At 43.2% G+C, this 22,927-nt stretch overlaps 1 protein-coding gene across 1 annotated transcript in view; it reads right to left on the reverse strand.

The window, feature by feature from the left end:
* LOC120552734 (nebulette-like) overlaps nucleotides 1–22,927 on the reverse strand; it is an 82,568-nt gene extending 59,641 nt beyond the window's left edge. Inside the window, exons 1-5 of the mRNA XM_039790962.1 lie at nucleotides 22,798–22,927; nucleotides 14,680–15,010; nucleotides 7,444–7,515; nucleotides 3,324–3,425; nucleotides 2,496–2,606 (exon numbers count right to left, since the gene is read on the reverse strand). Coding sequence (XP_039646896.1) covers nucleotides 2,496–2,606; nucleotides 3,324–3,425; nucleotides 7,444–7,515; nucleotides 14,680–15,010; nucleotides 22,798–22,808 — 627 coding nt within the window. The 5' untranslated portion in view covers nucleotides 22,809–22,927. The remainder of the gene's footprint in view (nucleotides 1–2,495; nucleotides 2,607–3,323; nucleotides 3,426–7,443; nucleotides 7,516–14,679; nucleotides 15,011–22,797) is intronic.

Raw genomic sequence — 22,927 nt, forward strand, 5'->3', positions numbered from 1 at the left:
GTTTCTCCAACTTCAGTCAGTTCCAAGGCAGTACCAGCTGGGAGACTTCTTCTAAACCAGGGAGCACATGGAAGTAGTTCTTTTGGTAGATTATGGTGAACTTGTGTGTGTTGTAGCAGCGCTTTGCTATCGAGAACGAGGTAGCATGCTAACGCTAGCGTGCTAACGGTTGCGGTTAGCCAGCTCGTCTCGGCTAGTGACGTAGAAAGCCGTGCAGATGTTGACCAGCTCACCCGGAGACTGAAGGCAGGACACATTCAGAAACCGTATCTCACTCAGAACACCATGGATGGTTGTTTTTTCAAAGTTTGTATGCGTGTGGAAGCACCAGAGACACAAAATAACACCCCAAATCCCAGAAAAAGTGATTTTTTTTCATAATATGGGCACTTTAAAACCAAGTAAGTCACACAATCATTAAAGGTGCACCATGAGTTCCTGCATGGCCACTTCTGTTGACGTTCCAAGGAAATTTCAAACAAAACAGAGCAAGCTCGTCCCTCCCCCCATGTTTCCCGTAAATGTCATAACTAACGGACTAACTGTCACTAACCCCCCACCCCCTCCCCCAACCATCTTGTCGGTGATTGGCTGGAGTGGTTTGTTGTATTTTGGCGCACAGCCTGTGCCCCCTAGTGTTTGTTTGACGTTTACGACCCCTGGGTTGTCTCCCGAGACCGGGCTTTTTCACGGTGTGTTCAGGGGACCGACAGCTCGGGGATCAAGGAGAGATAACTACCATTTGAGACAAAAATGAAATCGCGCTGAAACCATGCAGGAACTCATAGTGCACCTTTAAAGGAACAGTATGTAGAGATGACTAAAAACTCTTGGCTGTGTTAACGCCAATCGTCCGAGGTTTTCTTACCAACTAAGTCTGATTACTTTCTCCTGTTCTCAGTTTGTCAGCCACATTAACCTGCAGGTCCGCTCCAACTCTCAGTTCTTTTAAATCTAAGCTAAAAACCTATCTTTTTGATGTTGCTTTTCTTTAAATAATCTATTTTATTAACTTTAATTTCTTATACTGCACTGTAACTTTTATTCTTATACTGCACTATCAATTTTATTCTTGTCTTTTAATGTTTTTAATTTGTTTATTAATGTTTTTAGATTGTTTTTAATTGTTTTCTTACTGCTCTTTAATGTTTCATGTAAAGCACTTTGAATTGCCCTGTTGCAGAAATGTGCTATACAAATAAAGCTGCCTTGCCTTGCCTTGCCTACGGAAAAACTACTGGCCAGATTTTCGTGAAACTTGGTGAAAGGGTGGGGCATGAGGGAAGAACCTGTTACAGTTCAGAGCGGATCCAAATAGTTCACATTGCGAGATAGGACACTTGTGCTGCTTTCATGCAGTGTCGGAATAATCAAAAAGGAAATGAGTTGCCGATCCTCTTCCATAGCTCAGCTGATCTGTTTCCTAAATACTGGAATCAGATATCAACGTGTTGCCTAAACGCTCTGAGCAGTGAAACACACACACAGCTTCTGTGTGGTTTCCACATTACGACTTAAATGAACAGACAGAGGAACAACTTGGGAAACGGGACCACCGAGGAGCCTCTAACACTCAGGAACGCTTTTTCACTTCTACTTTTTTATTTTATATTTTTCTGATTGTTTTTCTCTCACTTTTGCGCTATTCAGAATTTATTATTGTATTGTATACAGTACAGGCCAAAAGTTTGGACACACCTTCTCATTCAATGCGTTTTCTTTTTATTTTCATGACTATTTACATTGTAGATTCTCACTGAAGGCATCAAAACTATGAATGAACACATATGGAATTATGTACTTAACAAAAAAGTGTGAAATAACTGAAAACATGTCTTATATTTTAGATTCTTCAAAGTATGCACCCTTTGCTTTTTTATTAATAAGGGAAAAACTTCCACTAATGAACCCTGACAAAGCACACCTGTGAAGGTAAAACCATTTCAGGTGACTACCTCATGAAGCTCATTGAGAGAACACCAAGGGTTTGCAGAGTTATCAAAAAAAGCAAAGGGTGGCCCTTTGAAGAATCTAAAATATAAGACCTGTTTTTTATTTCACTTCTCTCTGTTAAATTACATAATTCCATATGTGTTCATATCATAGTTTTGATCGGCTTCTAAAAGTCATAAATAAAAAAACTACAATGAATGAGAAGGTGTCACACTTACCTATACTATATAATATATATTTTTACACTTATTGCACCGTGGGTCGGAGAGACATGCATTTTCGATTCCTCTGGATGCCTGGCACATCATTTAAGAGAACTGACAAAGAAGTTGACTTGACTTGACTTGAATGCACCGTTGGAGGTTCTGTGCTCTCCAAGAACCATTTTTAGTTTTCGTAGTTTTAGCTATTTTTCCCTGCGATGCTTTGAAATGTCTTTAATCTAGGGTACGCTGCTGGCCGTTGTGGAGTAATTGTGCCGATGATCTTGGTCCGTGCTTAACATGTCGACCGCCCGTTGGCGGTTTTTGAAGCGTAAGCACCTCGCTCTGCAGCTCTGAAGCCTCTCTGGCGTGCTGGGTCTCGGGGGTCTCTGCCAGGACCGAGTACAGAGACATGGACGCCTCCTTCCTTCCCTCCTCTTTGTACTTCGACTGAAACACATTTCAGATAAAAAAATGATCAGGATGTTGGATGTGTAGGAGCGTGAGGGTGTGTGTGTGTGTGTGTGCTCTTGTTCTTCTATTTCGGTGATGACCAATATCTCGACCCCGAGAGTTGAAACTTGATTTATTTATTTTGAAAATGTGGATATTTGCAAAAGGCTGTTAGAAGTTTAACATTGGGTTTTCAGGTTAATGCATTACATCAAGTTATTAAAAGTATATAAGAACTGTGTGTGTGTGTTTGTGCGTGTCTGTGCATGTGTGCGTGTGTGTGTTTGTGCGTGTGTGTGTGTCGCGTGCATGCGTGTGAGTGTTTGTGTGTGTGTGTTTGTGTGTGTTTGTGCGTGCGTGCCGTGTGCGTGTGTGAGTGCGTGTGTGATTGTGCATGTGTGTGTTTGTGCATGTGTGTGCCTCTGTGTGCGTGCATGCGTGTGTGTGTGTGTGTGTGCGTGTTTGTGTGTGTGCGTGTTTGTGTGTGTGTTTGTGTGTGTGTGCATGTGTGATTGTGCGTGTGTTTGTGTGTGTGATTGTGCGTGTGTGTATTTGTGCGTGTGTGTGTGTTTGTGTGATTGTTCGTGTGTGTGTGCGTGTGTGTGTGTTTGTGTGATTGTGTGTGTGTGTGTGTGTGTGATTGTGCGTGTGTGTGTGTGTGTGTGTGTGTGTGTGTGATTGTGTGTGTGTGTGTGTGTGTGTGTGTGTGCAGACCTCAGATATCACAGCGCTGATGTTCTTGGAGTGGATGAGTTCGGCTCCAGGAACAAACAGACTCTGACCTCGCATCTTCTCAAGGTCCTCCTTATACTTCACCTGCAGGGAGGAGGAGACATGAGTGTGTGTGTGTGTGTGTGTGTGTGTGTGTGCTTGTTGGTTATTATACTGCCATTTAAATGTTTTAATGTTTGAACATTTTCTTGTTTAATGATTTGTCTGCGTCTTAAAGGTGCTAGAGGATAGTGAGGAGATGTTTGCTGTATGTGACAAAAATGTCGTAGCCTAGAAAACGTGTGACATCGCTTAGAGCACCTTTTAAATATATACAAATGAACTGTCCAACACCAAGCCAAAGGACGACAGGTAAGCCTAGTCTCTCTCTCTCTCTCTCTCTCTCTCTCTCTCTCTCTCCATATGCACGGGCTGACCAAACTCTGGAAGGAGTTTTTCCCCCAGAGTTGTGGTTCTGCAGTGAGACTTTATGTTGCATGAAAGCTGAACTCCTGCTGCCCCTTTTCCTCCATCCCCAGGAGGAATGTTGCGTTCGCTGTTCTGCAGAGTTTTAGTCTCTCAGAGGAGCCGTCTGTGTGCAGCATCAATAAATAACTTTTTTTTTTTCTAAATCTACTGTGTCATCTCAAAAACATTTCAAACCTGTTCAAATACCAAGAGCGTTCACACAAAGAAACTGTTAAAACAATTTAAAAAATAAAAACTAGCCTTAACGTAGTTGCATTTTACATGAATTCAAATGTCTCTCTGTAGACAAACAATTGATTAAAATGATGATTATGTTTAAATCAAAACACACCGCATTAAATACGTTATATAATGTAGTTCCGTGACAATGATCAGCCTCGGGTACAGTTTGAATATAAAAAACTTGTCATTGTGTTCACTGTATTCATACATTTATCATACTCTGAAACTAAGCTTGGAAAACAAACACAAAAAGATAATTTAAATAATTAATACTGTATAAAAATGTATAAAAGCAAGAGAGTGACAAGAAGTAAAAACTTGTTGTACATTTTGCTTGCTGGCTCGACATGTAGTGCAGCATTTTACAGGAACGACAGCAAGCACAGCGCTGATGGACTTCATTTCAAACGTGTGCCACAGTTTTAATGTTTGGCTGCGTCTGATTGGACGTTTTGGTCAAAACAACAGACCGGCAGATTTTCTGGGGGGACCCAGGAGAGAAAAATGGAATTAATCCACAGATGACAAGCTGTCGGCCGCCGCAATCTGTGAGCGGAAACCAGACTGGGTGTGAATGATGTGATATTGTCCTGGAAGCATTGCTGTAGTACTTGAGTCCAGAATCTGGAGTCCAGACATTTTTCTATTGCAGTGTTTCCTCTAGGGCACCTCCCTAGATCCCCCAGTCGGGGGTTGGTTAATGTGGCTCTGGGAAAGGGAGGCTCGTGGTCCTCTGCTGGAGCTGCTGACCCCCTGCGACCCAACCCTGGATAAGCAGACAAAGATGAATGGATGGATGGATGGTGTTTCCTCTATGTTGATTTTGTATTGGCGGCCCGCCACGGCAAAATTTCTGCCGCCGCGGTATCAGAAATAGGGCAGACGCACAATGTAGTCGCGGTTGCGCTCGCATGATCCTGCTGACATAATAGTCAGTAGGTGTTGTTGTTGTTCGGACAGACCTGCCCCCACTGCTAAAAAAAATTCCTAAAGGAAACACTGTATTCTCGTATTGGACTCGTTGGTTTTTGCACGTGAACTTGCCCATTGGGCTCGCCAAATATTGTAGTTGGTCTCAAACGAGTCCAGCAATATATGCTTTTTTTTCTAAAGTAACTTCCTCCTTTAAAGGTCCCATGACATGATGCTCTTTGGATGCTTTTATATAGACCTTAGTGGTCCCCTCATACTGTATCTGAAGTCTCTTTTATATAGACCTTAGTGGTCCCCTCATACTGTATCTGAAGTCTCTTTTATATAGACCTTAGTGGTCCCCTAATACTGTATCTGAAGTCTCTTTTATATAGACCTTAGTGGTCCCCTAATACTGTATCTGAAGTCTCTTTTATATAGACCTTAGTGGTCCCCTAATACTGTATCTGAAGTCTCTTTTATATAGACCTTAGTGGTCCGCTAATACTGTATCTGAAGTCTCTTTTATATAGACCTTATTTTTTGGGGCTTTTCTGCCTTTAATGGACAGGACAGCTATAGGTGAGAAAGGGGAGAGAGAGGGGGAAGACATGCAGGAAATCGTCACAGGTCAGATTCGAACCCTGGACCTCTGCGTTGAGGCATAAACCTCTCAGTATATGTGCGCCTGCCCTACCCACTGAGCCAACCCGGCCACATCCCCACAATCTTCTCAGTCGATTAATCGGTTTGAGTCCATGCATTCTCTGTCAGCTTGTTAAATGTGAATATTGTTCTAGTGTCTTCTCTCCTCTGGGACAGTAAACTGAATATCTTTAAGTTGTGGACAAAACAAGACATTCAAGGATGTTATATTGGACTTTTTGGGGAACACTGATCCACATTTTTCACTTTTTTTCTGACATTTTATAGAAAAAACTGATGAATTCATCCAGAAACGAATCCACAGATGAATCGACTATGAAGATAATAGTTAGTTTTAGCCCTAGCTGTGACATACTAAAGCTCTCGCTCTTTCCATTCAGGCTGCCACGAGCACAACTTTGAAGCGGTGTACGTCTCCATGGTAACGGCAACATCTCCAAACCGGCTTTAGGACTGAGGCGAGTGCAGAGCTGCACCAGGAAGACCAGGATGGTTTCATCCCGCCTACGGACCAGGAGATGCTGCCGAGTAGAACCACAGTCCTGAGATCTCTGAGGGTTAGACTTATACAGACAGACAGACAGGCACACAGGCACACAGACAGATAGACAAACAGGCAGACAGGCACACAGGCAGGCAGGCAGACAGACAGACAGACAGACAGGCAGGCAGGCACACAGACAGATGTAGTCTTTGAGGGTTAAACTTTTCAAATCATCCTGCATGTCATGATTAATAAACATGTTTAATAGAGAGACAGACAGACAGACAGACAGACAGACAGACAGACAGAGACACAAACAGACAGACAGAGACACAAACAGACAGGCAGGCAGACAGACAGAGACACAGACAGACAGACAGACAGACAGACAGACAGACAGGCAGGCAGGCAGGCAGGCAGGCAGGCAGGCAGACAGAGACACAAACAGACAGACAGAGACACAAACAGGCAGGCAGACAGACAGACAGACAGACAGACACAAACAGACAGACAGACGGAGACACAAACAGGCAGGCAGACAGACAGACAGACAGACAGAGACATAAACAGACAGACAGAGACACAAACAGGCAGGCAGACAGACAGACAGACAGACAGACAGACACAAACAGACAGACAGACGGAGACACAAACAGACAGACAGACAGACAGCCAGAGACACAAACAGGTAGGCAGACACACAGACAGACAGAGACACAAACAGACAGGCAGGCAGGCAGACAGAGACACAGACAGACAGAGACACAAACAGACAGACAGACAGACAGACAGACACAGACAGACAGACAGGCAGGCAGGCAGAAGCTGGAGGAAGCAGAAGATTTTATAAAGTAGGTTGACTTGCTTCAGCGTAGCTGATGAGTCATTCTGCCGAGCACCAGGGAATCGATATCTCACCCTCCCACATCCTACAACAGCGTTCACCCTCATTCACCCATTTACTGACACATGTAGGCTGTAAACTGCTGCTGCACAAGTCCAAAAGAGGCTTTTTTTCCCCCCCCTATTGAGTGTACATGAATCAAGGGCCAGTCATCTGGCATGGTTACCAATGGCAACCCTGCGTTCAGTTCCTATCGTAATCGAAGGGAGGAAGATGACGACGACGTGTTGAAGAGTTCACAGCCAGAAATATTGCTATTCATGAGTTGGAAATCAAACAGAAACTGCAGCAGGCTCAGATATCTGGGTCAGTATCGCACGGGTGAATACTGCGGTAACTTTGAACCGAGTGTTATCTCACTGTTGGATTATCTCAGGTTTCACCTTCAAACTGTCAAACTGTAGGTGTGACCGAGCCCTAACATCCCAAACAGTGAATGGACTTACATCACTGACGAGCAGGCTGCACCTCCTGTTGAATGCTGGGTCTGGAAGTGGAGGCTTTACATCAGAGGACGCCTGAAAACACAGAAGCGCACGTGAGACTTCTGAGGCAAATAACTACACTTGGGGTGGGACAAAATATCGATATCAGAATCAGAATACTTCTGGACCCCCGCCCTCAGGGAAATTGTTTAGTTGCTCACAGTCAAAGATGGCCTGGTCCTACCAGAGTCTGGTATATTAGCCTGGTCCTACCAGAGTCTGGTATATTAGCCTGGTCCTATCAGAGTCTGGTATATTAGCCTGGTCCTACCAGACTCTGGTCCATTAGCCTGGTCCTACCAAAGTCTGGTCCATTAGCCTGGTCCTACCAAAGTCTGGTACATTAGCCTGGGCCTATCAGACTCTGGTACACTAGCCTGGTCCTACCAGACTCTGGTACATTAGCCTGGTCCTACCAGACTCTGGTACATTAGCCTGGGCCTACCAGACTCTGGTCCACTAGCCTGGGCCTATCAGACTCTGGTACACTAGCCTGGTCCTACCAAAGTCTGGTACATTAGCCTGGTCCTACCAGACTCTGGTACATTAGCCTGGTCCTACCAAAGTCTGGTACATTAGCCTGGTCCTACCAGACTCTGGTACATTAGCCTGGTCCTACCAAAGTCTGGTATATTAGCCTGGTCCTACCAGACTCTGGTACATTAGCCTGGTCCTACCAGACTCTGGTACATTAGCCTGGTCCTACCAAAGTCTGGTATATTAGCCTGGTCCTACCAGACTCTGGTACATTAGCCTGGTCCTACCAAAGTCTGGTACATTAGCCTGGTCCTACCAGACTCTGGTACATTAGCCTGGTCCTACCAAAGTCTACAACTCAAACTAGCGCACGACCTCAACGTCATCGTTCTCAGCCGTTCCTTCTGTTCGCTGATTGGACCGGTAAAGATTTAACCGGAGAAAACCCCAAGAATATACCGCAGACCCAGACAGAGTACTGAAAGAAAATGAAAATTGAGCGGAAGTACGTAAGAGGGCGGAGCCAGGCTAAGTCAAAGGTAAAATAAGAGTAAGAAAAGAGCGAGTCAATCAGTGTATGAAGTCCCATTAAGTAACAAAGCTAAAGTAAGAAATAAAATCGTTAAGTAGAAGTAAAGTGAGAGTATAGTGCAGGGTCAACATAAATAAAGTACACGGTCATTTACAGAAAGGTAAAAAGTGAGCAGGAGCAACTGCAACAACTGCACATACGCAGTAGTGCAAGAAGTATTCAGATCCTTTACTACAGTAAACTTACTAATACTATAGAGTAAAAATACTCAGTAAAAATGTTGTTTGTCCACCAAAATGTATGTCTTTGTTATCGCACCCTGTTGTTATCTGGTCGGACAGTTCAGCTGTGCGTGTGTGTGTGTGTGTGTTGATCTCACCCAACTGTTCTTGTTTTTACGTTGTTGTCTTTTAGCATTAGTATAATCAACTTGTATTGTATAGGGCCAAATCTGTGTGTATTATTGATAGCTTAATCGTTTTATCTCTTTTTGGGGTGACCTCTTACCACCAGTCCCGGGACAGCAGATGTAAAATAGCCTTTCAGGCTAATTCTGGCACACTTTTACTTTTATGTATTATTAGTGTGCGTTGTCCCCGACAGATAAACCTGAAATAAATACATAAAATAAATAAAATATTGTAGTGGGTTTACTACGTTATTCTCTCAGTTTCCTGTCACATTACTCGACACCACACCGTATTTGCGAAAACAAAACCTGTGAGTCAACCGGAGGTAAGTCTTCTAATTCATGCATCGTTAACCACTCACCCCTTTCTAACAGGCTCTGATTCAGTCCTAAAAATCCCACTATCAAAGGCTAATAATGGCTAATAATCCTCTCTGAGCGCGGATATAATCCTGCAGTGCCAGACGATGCCCCACGCCAGGGTCAATACAAAGACTCACAGTCAGAGCTCAGTAGGGGGAGTGGTTCTAAATCTGCCTCTCAGCAGACTTCATCAAAGTAAAGCAAAATCCTCAAAGAGATTTGGCAGTACACAGGACTTAGCCACACTTAGGAACATTGTGTTTATTGACGTATTGAGCAGGGAAATGATTTAACCCTTGTAGTGGCTTCAGGTCGACCATGCGCTTGTTCTCCGGTTTGGTTTGCCTGATTATATAAGCATAAAGAAGCCTAGAAATGATCACCCAATTCTATTTTACATCTTTTTGGCCAACTTCATAACTTAGTACCGCTAGTGGTACACTTCTTTGTGGAATTGATGGTGAATAAATCTCATTTACATGAAATTACGCCTAATTATTGAGTAAAATACGCAGCAATTAGGGAATTGTCTTGACTAATAGTTAAGGTCAGAGAAACATATGTTTACGGATGATCCCAGATTTTCTATCAAATAGACCAGTGGTTCTCAAACTTATTTGAATAATATACCCCCTTTTGAATAGTTTCTTTAAGCCAAGTACCCCCCTGACCAGCGCTAATCATTTTCGGTAGAAAAAAAAAGTGTATATAAACAGGAAGAGTACAGCGCTGTCAGCGATAGATTTACTAAACAACAGCCTTGGAACTGGAAAAAAACATTTAAATGCTGATGAGAAAAAGAGACAAAAACTGTAAAAAAGACAAAAACTTGTAGTAAGGCGAGAATAGGTCAACATTTTATCAAAAACTTCAAAAACAGTGACATAAGAAGAAAAAAGTGAGAAACTTGTAAAAAGTAGAAGGACAGTAGAAGGAAGGAAGGATAGATTAGGTCCAAAGAAGGAGACCCAAATGTCACATTTTTGGTAGGAAAAATAAAAATTCTACATAAAGAGGAACAATGTTCTGGACAACAGCCTCGTTACTATTAAACATTTAGTTAAATATCTCACGTACCCCCTGCAGTCCTCCAAAGTACCCCTAGGGGGGACACGTACCCCCATTTGAGAAACACTGAAATAGACCAGAGAAGTAGTGATCATCAATTAGCGTATGGAACCATCCATGTTATTTTTAGGAAATTTGGTTGAAAAGAAAGCCTGATGTTTCTGACATAGAAACTTTGAAAACGGGGTCAAATTTGACCCGAGGACAACAGGAAGGTTAATATGAAGGAATTACTCAACGGTATGGACTCAGTTTGATGCTACTCTGACTTGTAATAGGCAGAACGGGTACGAACTCCCGGGAGAAGTAGATCAAGTTCACACCAGACGCGCCAGATGAACCCTCTAAGAAGCCGTCATTGGAAAGTGTTAAAGGTGCAATATGTAATATTGTATGTAATACTGGCAGCTAGCGGTTAAAATAGTTACTGCACTACTAATTCAAAATACTGGAGAGTCGTTTCCCCCGCCCCCTCCTGCCCAGACTCGAAGTTCACGGGGGTTGCCAGGCTGAGACCGCAGCATTCACAACAATGTTGCTACACGCTTTTCTCACATAGCCAGACATTACTCCACAGCACAGCGGAGTAGCTAACGTTAGATGCTAGTCTCACATAGCCAGACATTACTTCACAGCACAGCAGAGTAGCTAACGTTAGATGCTAGTCTCACATAGCCAGACATTACTTCACAGCACAGCGGAGTAGCTAACGTTAGATGCTAGTCTCACATAGCCAGACATTACTCCACAGCACAGCGGAGTAGCTAACGTTAGATGCTAGTCTCACATAGCCAGACATTACTTCACAGCACAGCAGGAGTTAGCTCAGCACAGCGGAGTAGCTAACGTTAGATGCTAGTCTCACATAGCCAGACATTACTTCACAGCACAGCGGAGTAGCTAACGTTAGATGCTAGTCTCACATAGACAGACATTACTTCACAGCACAGCAGAGTAGCTAACGTTAGATGCTAGTCTCACATAGACAGACATTACTCCACAGCACAGCGGAGTAGCTAACGTTAGATGCTAGTCTCACATAGCCAGACATTACTTCACAGCACAGCGGAGTAGCTAACGTTAGATGCTAGTCTCACATAGCCAGACATTACTCCACAGCACAGCGGAGTAGCTAACGTTAGATGCTAGTCTCACATAGACAGACATTACTTCACAGCACAGCAGAGTAGCTAACGTTAGATGCTAGTCTCACATAGACAGACATTACTCCACAGCACAGCGGAGTAGCTAACGTTAGATGCTAGTCTCACATAGCCAGACATTACTTCACAGCACAGCGGAGTAGCTAACGTTAGATGCTAGTCTCACATAGCCAGACATTACTCCACAGCACAGCGGAGTAGCTAATGTTAGATGCTAGTCTCACATAGCCAGACATTACTCCACAGCACAGCGGAGTAGCTAATGTTAGATGCTAGTCTCACATAGCCAGACATTTCTTCACAGCCCAGCGGAGTAGCTAACGTTGGTTATATGCTGGCTATATTGACAGTCATAAAATCCCGTGCTCACGCGGAGCTCTGTAAGCAACTGACAGACACACTTTTTCGGCTTAAAATTACAGTATGAACCGCTAAAAACACAACAGCCTCACCGTCCTCTCCACACGCCAGTCAGGCACACTTCCTCGGCTTAGAATTACAATAGGAGCCGCTAAAAACACCACCACCATGCCAACTGAACAGCCCGGTCTCATGGCAGTTCGTGTAAATGTGACGTTATTTTAATCTATTGATACGTGTTCACGGAGACGTTTTTGTCGGTTTTTACGTGGCGGACAACACAAATCGGCCACCTCATCCAGCGCGTCCCCAGCGGGCCGCCTCACGGTTGCCTCCCGGCTTATGGAGCTTCCTTTTCGGCTGCCTCCCGGCGTCCTTTCCCCGAGAAAATAACGTGACATTCGGCGTCCTTTCCCCGAGAAAATAACGGGACATTTACACGTAAAAAACGAGAAAAACGTCTCCCGTGAACACGTATCAATAGATTAAGAATAACGTTGATATTTACACAAACTGCCGTGAGACCGGGTTGGAACTACACGTTGTAAACAGCCATGGCCCGCTTGCCTGGTCCTCCCGGTAACGTTAGCAGGGTTAGCATGGCGGCGTTAGCCAGGACCAGTCGGGATCACTTACTGGCTGTGTCTCAATTGTTTTTGCGAGTAACCAACTCGGGTACTCTAGCTATATAATTCAATGTGAGTACACAAATGTTGAAGTGACCTAAAATGCCCGTCCCTAGTAGCTGTGATAAATTAGCCTGAAGCTAATGCTTACCTGTTCAGGAGGAAATAAGCCAATTCTGCGTCCTTTTGGGATCTAAGCTGTCTCCATCTTTCAAATACATCTCCAATATTTACCAGGGGGTTGTTACGTCTCTGGTCACGCAACTGTTTTTTTAGGTCGGGTAGAATCTATCTCCATTTATCCTGTTCGTTTGTGTGCTGCTTTCATGGCTGTACTACCGTTACAGCTGTAGCGTGCTGGGTTTATGTTTTTACAGGTATATCTGGCAACCCGGCCTGGCTGTCAAACTGGGCCGTTTATAACCACACACAGATCAAAACATAAACAGAAATTCCGTCACGGAACGTAAATTTCAAAAAGAAAAAATACTGACATTAGCATTGTTGTCAGAAAAGATAGTATTTCAGTTTAACATGTTTCCTTAATATCTGATGAGGCATTGGTGTCATTTTTGGATTTATTACAGTACAAATATTACATATTGGACCTTTAAGAAAAGGTAAAAAAATACCTGGCAGATAATTGGAGGAACCATCTGTCTATCACGTCTGCCATTGTCGCGGCCGTCACACACACACACCAAAACCCCGCCCTGAGCTGGCAGTAGCTCCTCGCTGGGCGCCGATTGGTTCGCTCCGCTGCCAGTTCGGACACACAACGCATTCAAATGAAGCCAGACAAGATGGATTTTCACGTGATATGTGACCGATCTCTGGTCTGGCTCCGCCCTCCTACGTACTTTGCTCAATATTCATTTTCCTTCAGTACTATGTCTGGGTTTGCGGTATATTCGCGAGTTTTCTCCGGTCAAATCTTTACCGGTCCAATCAGAGAACAGAGGGAGCGGCTGAGAACGATGACGTTGAGGTCGTGCGCTAGTTTGAGTTGTATTTCCGTGATGGCGAGCGGAGAAAGATGCGAGCGAAGCCATTCGGTCCGTTGTGGCAACGCCGCAGAATATCCAGAAGTTAAAGCCTGAGTGAGACCAATCTTTGCTGAGTTGTGTTGGGGGCCATGATGTTGTGGACCCTCCCCCCCCCCACGAGGTTCGGGAACAGTTTGATTTTCCAGCTCGCTCCGGTAGTGGTGAAGGAGTTAGCTAAGGCTAACGCTAGCGATGCTAAGCCAAAGTCACGACCAAAACGTTAGCGATTGTTTCTGGCAGATCCAGAGTGAAAGGTCCTGTGTTTTACCCATCCTCCACCCCGACCAACCTCCCTACGCAATCGCAAGGTAATGTTAGTCAATGGAGGTCAAACGGCGTTGATAAACGCGCTAAAAAGCGAGCATGCGTCTTGATAACAATGGCACACGAATTGGCGTGTCATACATACGTCATTTCATGTCATCAGTCTGATATTTGAGGAAATTCAAAAAGCCAACATCAACGTTTCAGCTTTAGCGCCAAATACTCTCTTCACACACTGCTATAGATATATATATATATAGATATATATCTATAGATATATACAGTACAGGCCAAAAGTTTGGACACACCTTCTCATTCAATGCGTTTCCTTTTTATTTTCATGACTATTTACATTGTAGATTCTCACTGAAGGCATCAAAACTATGAATGAACATATATGGAATTATGTACTTAACAAAAAAGTGTGAAATAACTGAAAACATGTCTTATATTTTAGATTCCTCAAAGTAGCCACCCTTTGCTTTTTTATTAATAAGGGAAATAATTCCACTAATTAACCCTGACAAAGCACACCTGTGAAGGTAAAACCATTTCAGGTGACTACCTCATGAAGCTCATTGAGAGAACACCAAGGGTTTGCAGAGTTATCAAAAAAAGCAAAGGGTGGCTACTTTGAAGAATCTAAAATATAAGACATGTTTTCAGTTATTTCACACTTTTTTGTTAAGTACATAATTCCATATGTGTTCATTCATAGTTTTGATGCCTTCAGTGAGAATCTACAATGTAAATAGTCATGAAAATAAAGGAACACATTGAATGAGAAGGTGTGTCCAAACTTTTGGCCTGTACTGTATATAAGAAGATATGAAAGTGTGAAAATACCCTTAGACCCCAGAGGGTTAAAAAATGTTCAGGAAGTTCTCACCTCTGATTCCCAGGGTCCAAACAACTTCTTAGCTTGACTCTCCTCTTCCTCTCCATTCTCTATCTCTCCATTCTCTTCCTCTCCTCCCTCTTTCTCTTCCTTTTTCTCCTCCTCTTCTTCGGTTAGTTTGTCAGTCCCAACCTCCACCTTCTCCTCTACATCCGTCCTTGTTGTAGTCGCGTCAACAACGCTGCTCATCATCGTCGCTGGCGTTGCCAAGGTCTCCTGGGAAGATTCTGCTCTCTCTCCCTCCAGCGTTACAACTTCTCTCCTTTCTCCATCTAACACCGGAGCCGCTGGAGCCTCCTCTCCGTCCATCAGTCCGTCACCTCTGGGGACAAAGCACAGATCATGTTTGGGCTTAGTTTACTCATAAGGTTGTTTCTTTTATTTATGTAATTCTTAAAATAAAAACACTCGACAGCAAAGGTAATAAAAACAAGGTAAGAAGGAACAGGATAATTTAACCCTTGTGTGGTCCTTTGGGTCACCGGGACCCGAAGGACCACACAAGGATGATGTACTTCCGTTTATTTTGTTGAGAATTGCTCTCTAAACCCTGTCTCTTGTAAAGTAAGTAAGTAAAGTTTGTTTCCTAGCACATTTAAACACCGTTTAAGCTGACCAAAATGCTGTGTACATGCACAAACGAGCACCAAGGTGCTGCATTAACCTTTGTTTTGTCCTTCGGGTCACCGGGACCCGAAGGACCACACAAGGGTTAAAAGGGAAACGACTGAGGTTGTTGCAGACAATCTATTTCAAATATAAATGAGTTTTGATTTTGAAGAAGTAATTTAAAATTTTACATACAGAAGATCAAGCCACTAGAGATGTTTATTTGCACATAAAACGTGTATATCTTGCACTAAAAAAATACAACCTGGAAGGAAAAGGGGAGCGAACCTACAGAAGTACATTCTCAATTTCTGACATGGTGACCTTAAACCTTTGCTAAGTCCCGCCCCTCAAACGCAGACGGGCCAATCGCGGCGTAGCATCGGACAGCTCCGACCAGGGTCCGACAACTATATGGCTCTGCTCCACAGACTTTCATGCAATCGTTTCAGATTTTCTTTTTTTTCCCAGGCTTGAGAATGTAAAAGGACCTTCGCCAAGTTACGGTCCTATCTCGCCGAGTTAACGTTCAATAAACATTAATTTTCCTAGTCTGGAACTAATTATTCTGCTTATTCTGACACCATCGTATGCAGCACTATCTCGCCATATCTCGCAATGATAACGAATGTGAAAAATGACTTGTGTATTCGCCCTGTAATTGGGATCCAGTCCCAAATTCAATGGGTTCTGCCTTGGCCCATGCTAAACCCTTTCACCAATTTTTATGAAAATCAGGTCAGGAGTTTTTCCCTAATCCTGCTGATAGACAGACAAACAGACAGACAAACCAAGCCGAAAACATAACCTCCTTAGCGGAGGTAACAATCACAGAAATCGAGCTGAAAACATGATCTTGCCGAATAAAAGCCATTGAAAACTGATAACTGGAAAGTACCACGCACTGTAAAACTGCAGGCTGTATCTGACTGATCACCTGCCAGGGTCCTTCTTGTTATGCTTGTCGAGACACTCTTCGTCCGCTAGCATCTTCGTCCAACTCATGGCCACCACGCAATGCTCTACATGTCAAGGTCACCTTTTCAGCTTCGTCAAAATCACCGTGTGAAATTCCTCAATGTTCCTGCCTTTGCTTTCAGATTCTGTAAGGTCACTCTATCAGTAATCGCCTATGAATATCGTAGTGTCTTTACAAGTCCCAGTTTTTTACCAACCTCCCCTGAACCTTCCTCTACGGCCCGGGCCCTTTGTTAGCTTCCCGTTCTCACAATCAAACTCCTCGACGTTGAACTCACCTTGTGCGATTTATGGTCTCTTATAAAATCCTCCTTTTAGCTTTTCAGCTTTCCGAACGTTTGCTTCTGCAAATGGTAGCCACTCTTTATTTTACTCAGTATCTTCCGATGCTCTCTCTTCAGGTTCTTCAAGGCTTCTTAAAACATCGTGGTCACTCTTTCTTCTTCTGAATTTCTTGAACGCTCTTTCACAGTTTCTTCGATGTCACGCTTTCCCTCCAAACTCCTCCGTCCTACTTTTTAGCTTCTTGTGGTTTTTAGCTCTGACTCAACTGAACAGCCTCGTCTAGTCCTGCCTCTCTCGTGTAATGGCCGACTGTCTTCTGGCTGTCGGGTCGTTGGGGTCTCCTTATCACTTTTAACTTCCACATTTAGCTCTCTACTCAACTCCTTATCACCACTGTGCCCTTCATCACAACCACAGTGCTGGGTACTGTGTGTGTGTGTGTGTGTGTGTGTGTGTGTGTATGTACATACTGTGTGAATGTGTCACTGCTGTCTGTGTGGAAGTTGAGGGGTTGAAGGTGAGTTCAGAAAATATCGTAAGCTGGAAGGAATGCTCTTGTATAGTTTCTATTTTTACTTCTATTCTTATTTGAGTTGTATATCCCTCTTTTGTTAATTTTTTTTCTAGGGTTGCAAATAACGGTTATTTTCACATCTGTCAAATCTGTCAATTTATATGGAAAATGTCAGAAAATGTCAAAGTTTCCCAAACACCAAGATGACGAATAGAAGTAGTTAGTTGTAATGTCTGATGTAATCTCTGTTATTCGTGAAGTCCAGTGCAGTGAAGCTTTTGCTTTTGGAGGTTTAAGTTTTAAATACAAAAGCAATTCTCAAATGTTTAATGACAAGCAGGGGCCATTCTAGGACCAGACCTTTAGGGTCACGGATACAGTGCCTTGCAAAAGTGTTAACCCCCACTTGCTAAATCAGTAATTTCACTGGATAACAATGACTATATGTATTTATATTACAACAGGGGATACATGCAAAATATTGAACCTATGAAAAAATTATGAAAAGTCCCTTTATGGACTACCAGAATCAAATGAAATGATAATGAGGTGTAAACAATAAATATATACAAAATAACCCTGTCCTTGACTGGGTTACAGGTGCAACAGGTGCAGGAAAATTCCACAGCAGATAGCAGAAGGTCATAAGTCGGTCTCGAGGTTTACCAGTTTACCAGTAAACGCAACATTATGTCCCGTCTGTTTTGTTTTTCAGACAACAGCAGTGACCATAGTGCTAGTTTGTGTCTTTTAGCTCATAGCTTTAGCAGCAGACTGTTGGACGTCCAGCTGTTGGAATCCTCTACAGTGAAATACAGACACACTACACTGTTTAGCAGTCAGCATTTTAGCCGTGTTTAATCCAGTTACTACTGTAGCTAACGGTAGGCTAACGTTACCTGCTGTGTTATTAGTGTTAACTAGCTAACGGTCCTCCTCTACTGCTGAGACCTTTAAAGGTGCAGTAGGTAAGCCTTATAAAACTAACTTTCTGTCATATTTGCTGAAACTGACCCTATGTTTCAGTAGAACTACATGAAGCAGGTCATAAAAAAGTCTGATTTGCAAAAATCCACCGCTCCCTGTTCAGATGCACCAATCAGGGCCAGGGGGGGTGTCTAACTGCGTGTCAATCACTGCTAATGCACACGCATTCATTCTCCCTTGAGGAGGGAAGGGCTTAGGAGACTGTTTTGGGCTTTAGCAGAAAGAGGGGAGTGGCTGAGAAGTTGTCGATGTACACATTTTTTGGCTAAGTGCTGAATCTTCGCAATCCTACCTACAGCACCTTTAAGTTTTGTCTTAAAACACATTTTTATTCTTTGGTGTATGATTTAGTTTAGGGACATTTGTATAGAAGTGTGTTGTTTGTATGATGTTCATTGGGTCTATATTTGTATTGTCTTCATTTGTTTATAACATAATATAACTTTGTACAGCACTTTGTTCAGCCTAGGTTGGTTTTAAATGTGCTCTATAAATAAATTGACTTGACTTGCAGATGGTTCTCTCCAAAAGACTAAAGTTATTTGCATGTACTGTTGATGTGAACTTAGTTACCTCCAGAGTTTGTCTAGTCTCAAATACTACTGGAGCATCACAAACTTTTTTAAGAACATTTCGAAGAGTTTAAGAACATTTGCAATTAACAGCGAGTTAACTAGGACACTCACACGATTAATTGCGATTAAACATTTTAATCGATTGACAGCCCTACTTTAAAACACAAATAAGGTCTGTGGGCCCTGTCTTGCACCAGGCGCAGCGCGGCGCAAAACCCAACGCAAGTGTCTTTGCTATTTTAAGACCGTCCAGCGCCCACGTCATTTAAATAGCAAATGCACCTGCGCCCATCTTTGCGCTCATGGGCGTGCTTGTCTTACAGGGAGGTGTGTTCAGGTGCATTCTGGTCTTACAGGGAGGTGTGTTCAGGTGCATTCTGGGAGTATTGCTATCTTGAGGCAGCGGGAAGTGATCGCGCCATTGACCAACAAAAACCTGGTCTACAGTCAATAACGCAGCATTTCATGGTTATTTTAACAGCAAATTAGTAAATTACTACTACTATGCTAACACTATGCTTGTTACACACACAGGGACACACAGCAGCACACACACATATGCAAAAGATTACAAATAAAAATATTAGGGTGCAAATACTCCATCATAACAGCAATGCTCCAAGGTCCAAACGCGCCGGCTGTTAAAAAAAATTGAAAAGATTTTTTTTTTTTTTTTTTTTTTTTACCCCCAAAACACACCCCCCACCAAAAAAAACACCATCCCCCAAAACCCCCCCCCCCCCCCCCCCCCCCCCCACAGACCCTTTTTACTGCCGTCAAACTAGCAAAATTGGATTTGGACACGCCCTAAACACACCTGTGCTGGGTGCTTCACACTGTGCACTCAGACCGTTAAAATAGGACCCTACGACTTAAAGCTCATGAACACAACGAGGTCAAAGAACGACTTACAAAGTTGGAAACTGGGACCATCCAAGCACCACTACAGCAAATTAGTAAAATGCTCCTAGGCTTATGCACAGCATGCGCACACTGCTTGTTACACACACAGGGATGCGCAGCAGCACACACACATGCAGAAGATTACATATGAAAATATTAGGGTGCAAATCCTCCATCATAACAGCAATGCTCCAAGGTCCAAACGCGCCTGGCTTTTAAAGGGAATGGGAGATGACACGCTGATTGGTTTGTTTGTCAGGGAAGAGAGGAAAAGAATGAGAGACAAATTGGGGGTAAAGGGGAAAATTGATGAGAACAGAAAAGAACGAAAAAGGAAGCTGGTGCATCTTTATCTTCTCTATGTGACTGATGACTTTAATCACTGGGAAGATGAATATTGTGGATGTGAGCCTGCCAGGCAGCAGGTAGTCTGGCAGTGTGATCAGAGCGTCAGATGGCAGCTGAGGTAAACAGATCTGACCATCTCTGCGCCAAACAACCATCTGCTGCTTCACCAAACACAGCTCAACAACAACAAAACTCATGTATCTCCAGTAACACTGCATCGTCTGTATACGGAGTTACACATTTTATTTTTTCAGCACATATAGTCCTCAAATTAAGAGAGATAAACACAGGAATATATAAAATTATAATGGAATTATGTATTCTAACAAATGTTTTTGCCCACAATGAGTTGTGCATTTCATACGCAAACAGGAAGACGTGGTAAATACCAACCTGTTCTCATTCCCAACTCTTGGTTGGACGCTTGGTCAGTGTCTCTCAGCGTCAGATACCGGCGCAAAAATCCGGAGTTTAGAACGCCAACACAAAGAAAGAGGAAGGAGACGGACATCCAGCCGAAATGAGAAGTAGTAGTAGTATGAAAGACCGAAAATCTGTGTTAGGAAGCAGGTTGGGGGGGTGGAAGGATCAAACAACACAGGACTTTCACCCAGGAGACCGGGGGTTCGTGTCCCGTTTTTGTCCCGCGTGTCCATAGACAGTATATATAAGAGTGGACCAACAGATCCCATGTCTCTGGACCGAGACCAGTGAAGGATGTTAGAAGTCTCTTTCCCGGTGCTGGCTGAGCGTTACTGAGCAGCCTCCAACTGAGCTTGAAGACGTAGATGTGACGTGAGCAACCTGTCTGAAAGTGTGAAGTCTTCTGGTAGCTGTGCCGAGAGAAATCTCAATCATTCCCAATCTTACAGAGACGGAGAGCGTAGGTATATGTAAGGAGATAACATAGGCACAGGCTAATTACTGATCACTAACATGCTAGTTAACATTAGTCATTAAACCTAAACAGATAATGGAAGTCCAAACTGCCTGTGAGCTTCTCCTGTACTATACGGTAATTCCTCTACTGTGTGACAGTAAGTCTCGTGGTTATGACCCAATCGTTAGCCTATTGTTATAAAAGCGTCTGCTACGGAGCCATAACGTGAGCTACAAGGTAATGGAGCCTTTTATACATTGTCGTGTTTCTTTAGAAATAAACAACGGACAAATAGTCTTTAAACGCTTCGGATGTAAAGTTATTCGCTGTCAAAGTGACGTAAAAATGAATGGGAGTCAATGGGATGCTAACGGGAGGTGATGGCTTGGTAGCAAAAGAAAGGCGCCATAGGAGGTTCGAGTTCTGAAGCGAAGCTTACCCCCCTTGCGCGTGTCACTGAAACTTAAGTTTTGTAACTCCACCCACCATCTTTTCCCTAAACCTAACTGTCCCGTCCTTGTGCCGCATGCCAGTTAAACGTAATTTTTTTAAAATGTTGCTAAATCTCGACCCAGAGCGTCAAAATTTGACACCAAGAGTCCCGACCATGTGTGAGACTGTTGTGTTAAAAAAGAAAAAACACATACACTGAACTGAACTGCCCAGGATTATGTGTAACAACACTGACTGTGTCCTTTATTAACAAAGCAATCGCTTCATCTCTCACTTCGTTGCCTTTTATTTTCTCTCTTTTTTCCAAAGCTGCCTTCAAGTGCGGTCCGAAATGTTGGTTTCCCCCCCGCTGCTGCAACTGACGCTTCGAGACTCAAAAAATGGCATTCAGTACAACCATAGTGTAGGAACTATTTTGTGGTATTTAGCCTTTTTGATTTTCCAGATTACAAACATCCGCGTAGAAATGCCACCAATAAAACATAAAGGCAGGGACCAATCCTGACTTGTTTAGATAGATAACTAATTAATAAAGTCTTTAAACCCATCGTGGGTCTAGTGGCCTGAATAACAGCTGAGTCCCGGCTGCACATGGAGCCTGCAGTCATCACTGTCTCACCCAGAATCACAGAAAACAAGCCTCTCTGGGGACTAAATCGGTCTCTTCTGCAAGCTAAAATGGGAGGTGGTAAAAAAAATAAAAAAAAAAATAAAAACAGGAACGCTCTCTTTCTCTCTGCCTCAGATTTTGTTAACGGATTCGGAAAACATGCAACGCTCTTCCTGGGAGAAATCCCTCTGATTTTGTCCTGATGTGAACCAAGATTTCTTCTCTTTACGCTTTTGGTTTCACTTTCACTTCACCACAGATTAATCTGAATAAAAAACATGATCATCTAAATAAGACATAAGAAACAATGCTATTGATTTCCATTTAATTACTCTTTCGGATAAACAGACAGCTTGCGTTAAATTCAGCTTCAAGCAAACATGAATCACTCTCTCTATTCCCTGCTCTTCTCCCTTCGACCGCCCTCACACCTTCCTCCTCCCCCTCCTCTTCTCTCAGCACCAGATCGGCCTTCAAAAGAGCTGAGTAATAAAATAAAAATGTGTGGGCTGTTGAATTCCACACCATTGGCGAGAGAGAGAGAGAGTGGTAAATGTGTGCGCGTGTGTGCATTAATGAAAGCAGAGCAAATGAAGAGAGAGAGAGAGAGAGAATGTGGCGTATTAACACTGCGGAATAATACGATCACTCGGTCAGGTAAACAGAGACAGTGACATTGTTTTTTTAAGACTTTGTTGTATAAAGAAAAGGTGAGATGAACACTTACTGATCCCCAGGGGGAAATTTAAGTGTTGCATCGGAGCAAGGGTGAACGTAAGCAGAGATAAATATAGGAAAATGTGAAGTACATGAAATGAGACTAAAAACAGAAATGTGATGCCTTAAAATATAAAACCAAAGCCGTTCAATTCTGTTCTTTTTTTTTTTTTTTTTTTAGAGAAAGAGAGAGACGGAGATACATATTACAGAAAGAAGGATGATAGAGAAAGATGAACACACACTCTACCTTGGCATCATCTGCTGAGAGTCACTGGGTCATCGGGACACACGTGGGGAACAGCATCTGCACACACACACACACGCACACACAAACACACACACACACACACACACAAGCAAACACAAACACACACAAA

Source organism: Perca fluviatilis, chromosome 22, assembly GCF_010015445.1.
Source record: "Perca fluviatilis chromosome 22, GENO_Pfluv_1.0, whole genome shotgun sequence".
In the NCBI taxonomy this organism is placed as follows: Eukaryota; Metazoa; Chordata; class Actinopteri; order Perciformes; family Percidae; genus Perca; species Perca fluviatilis.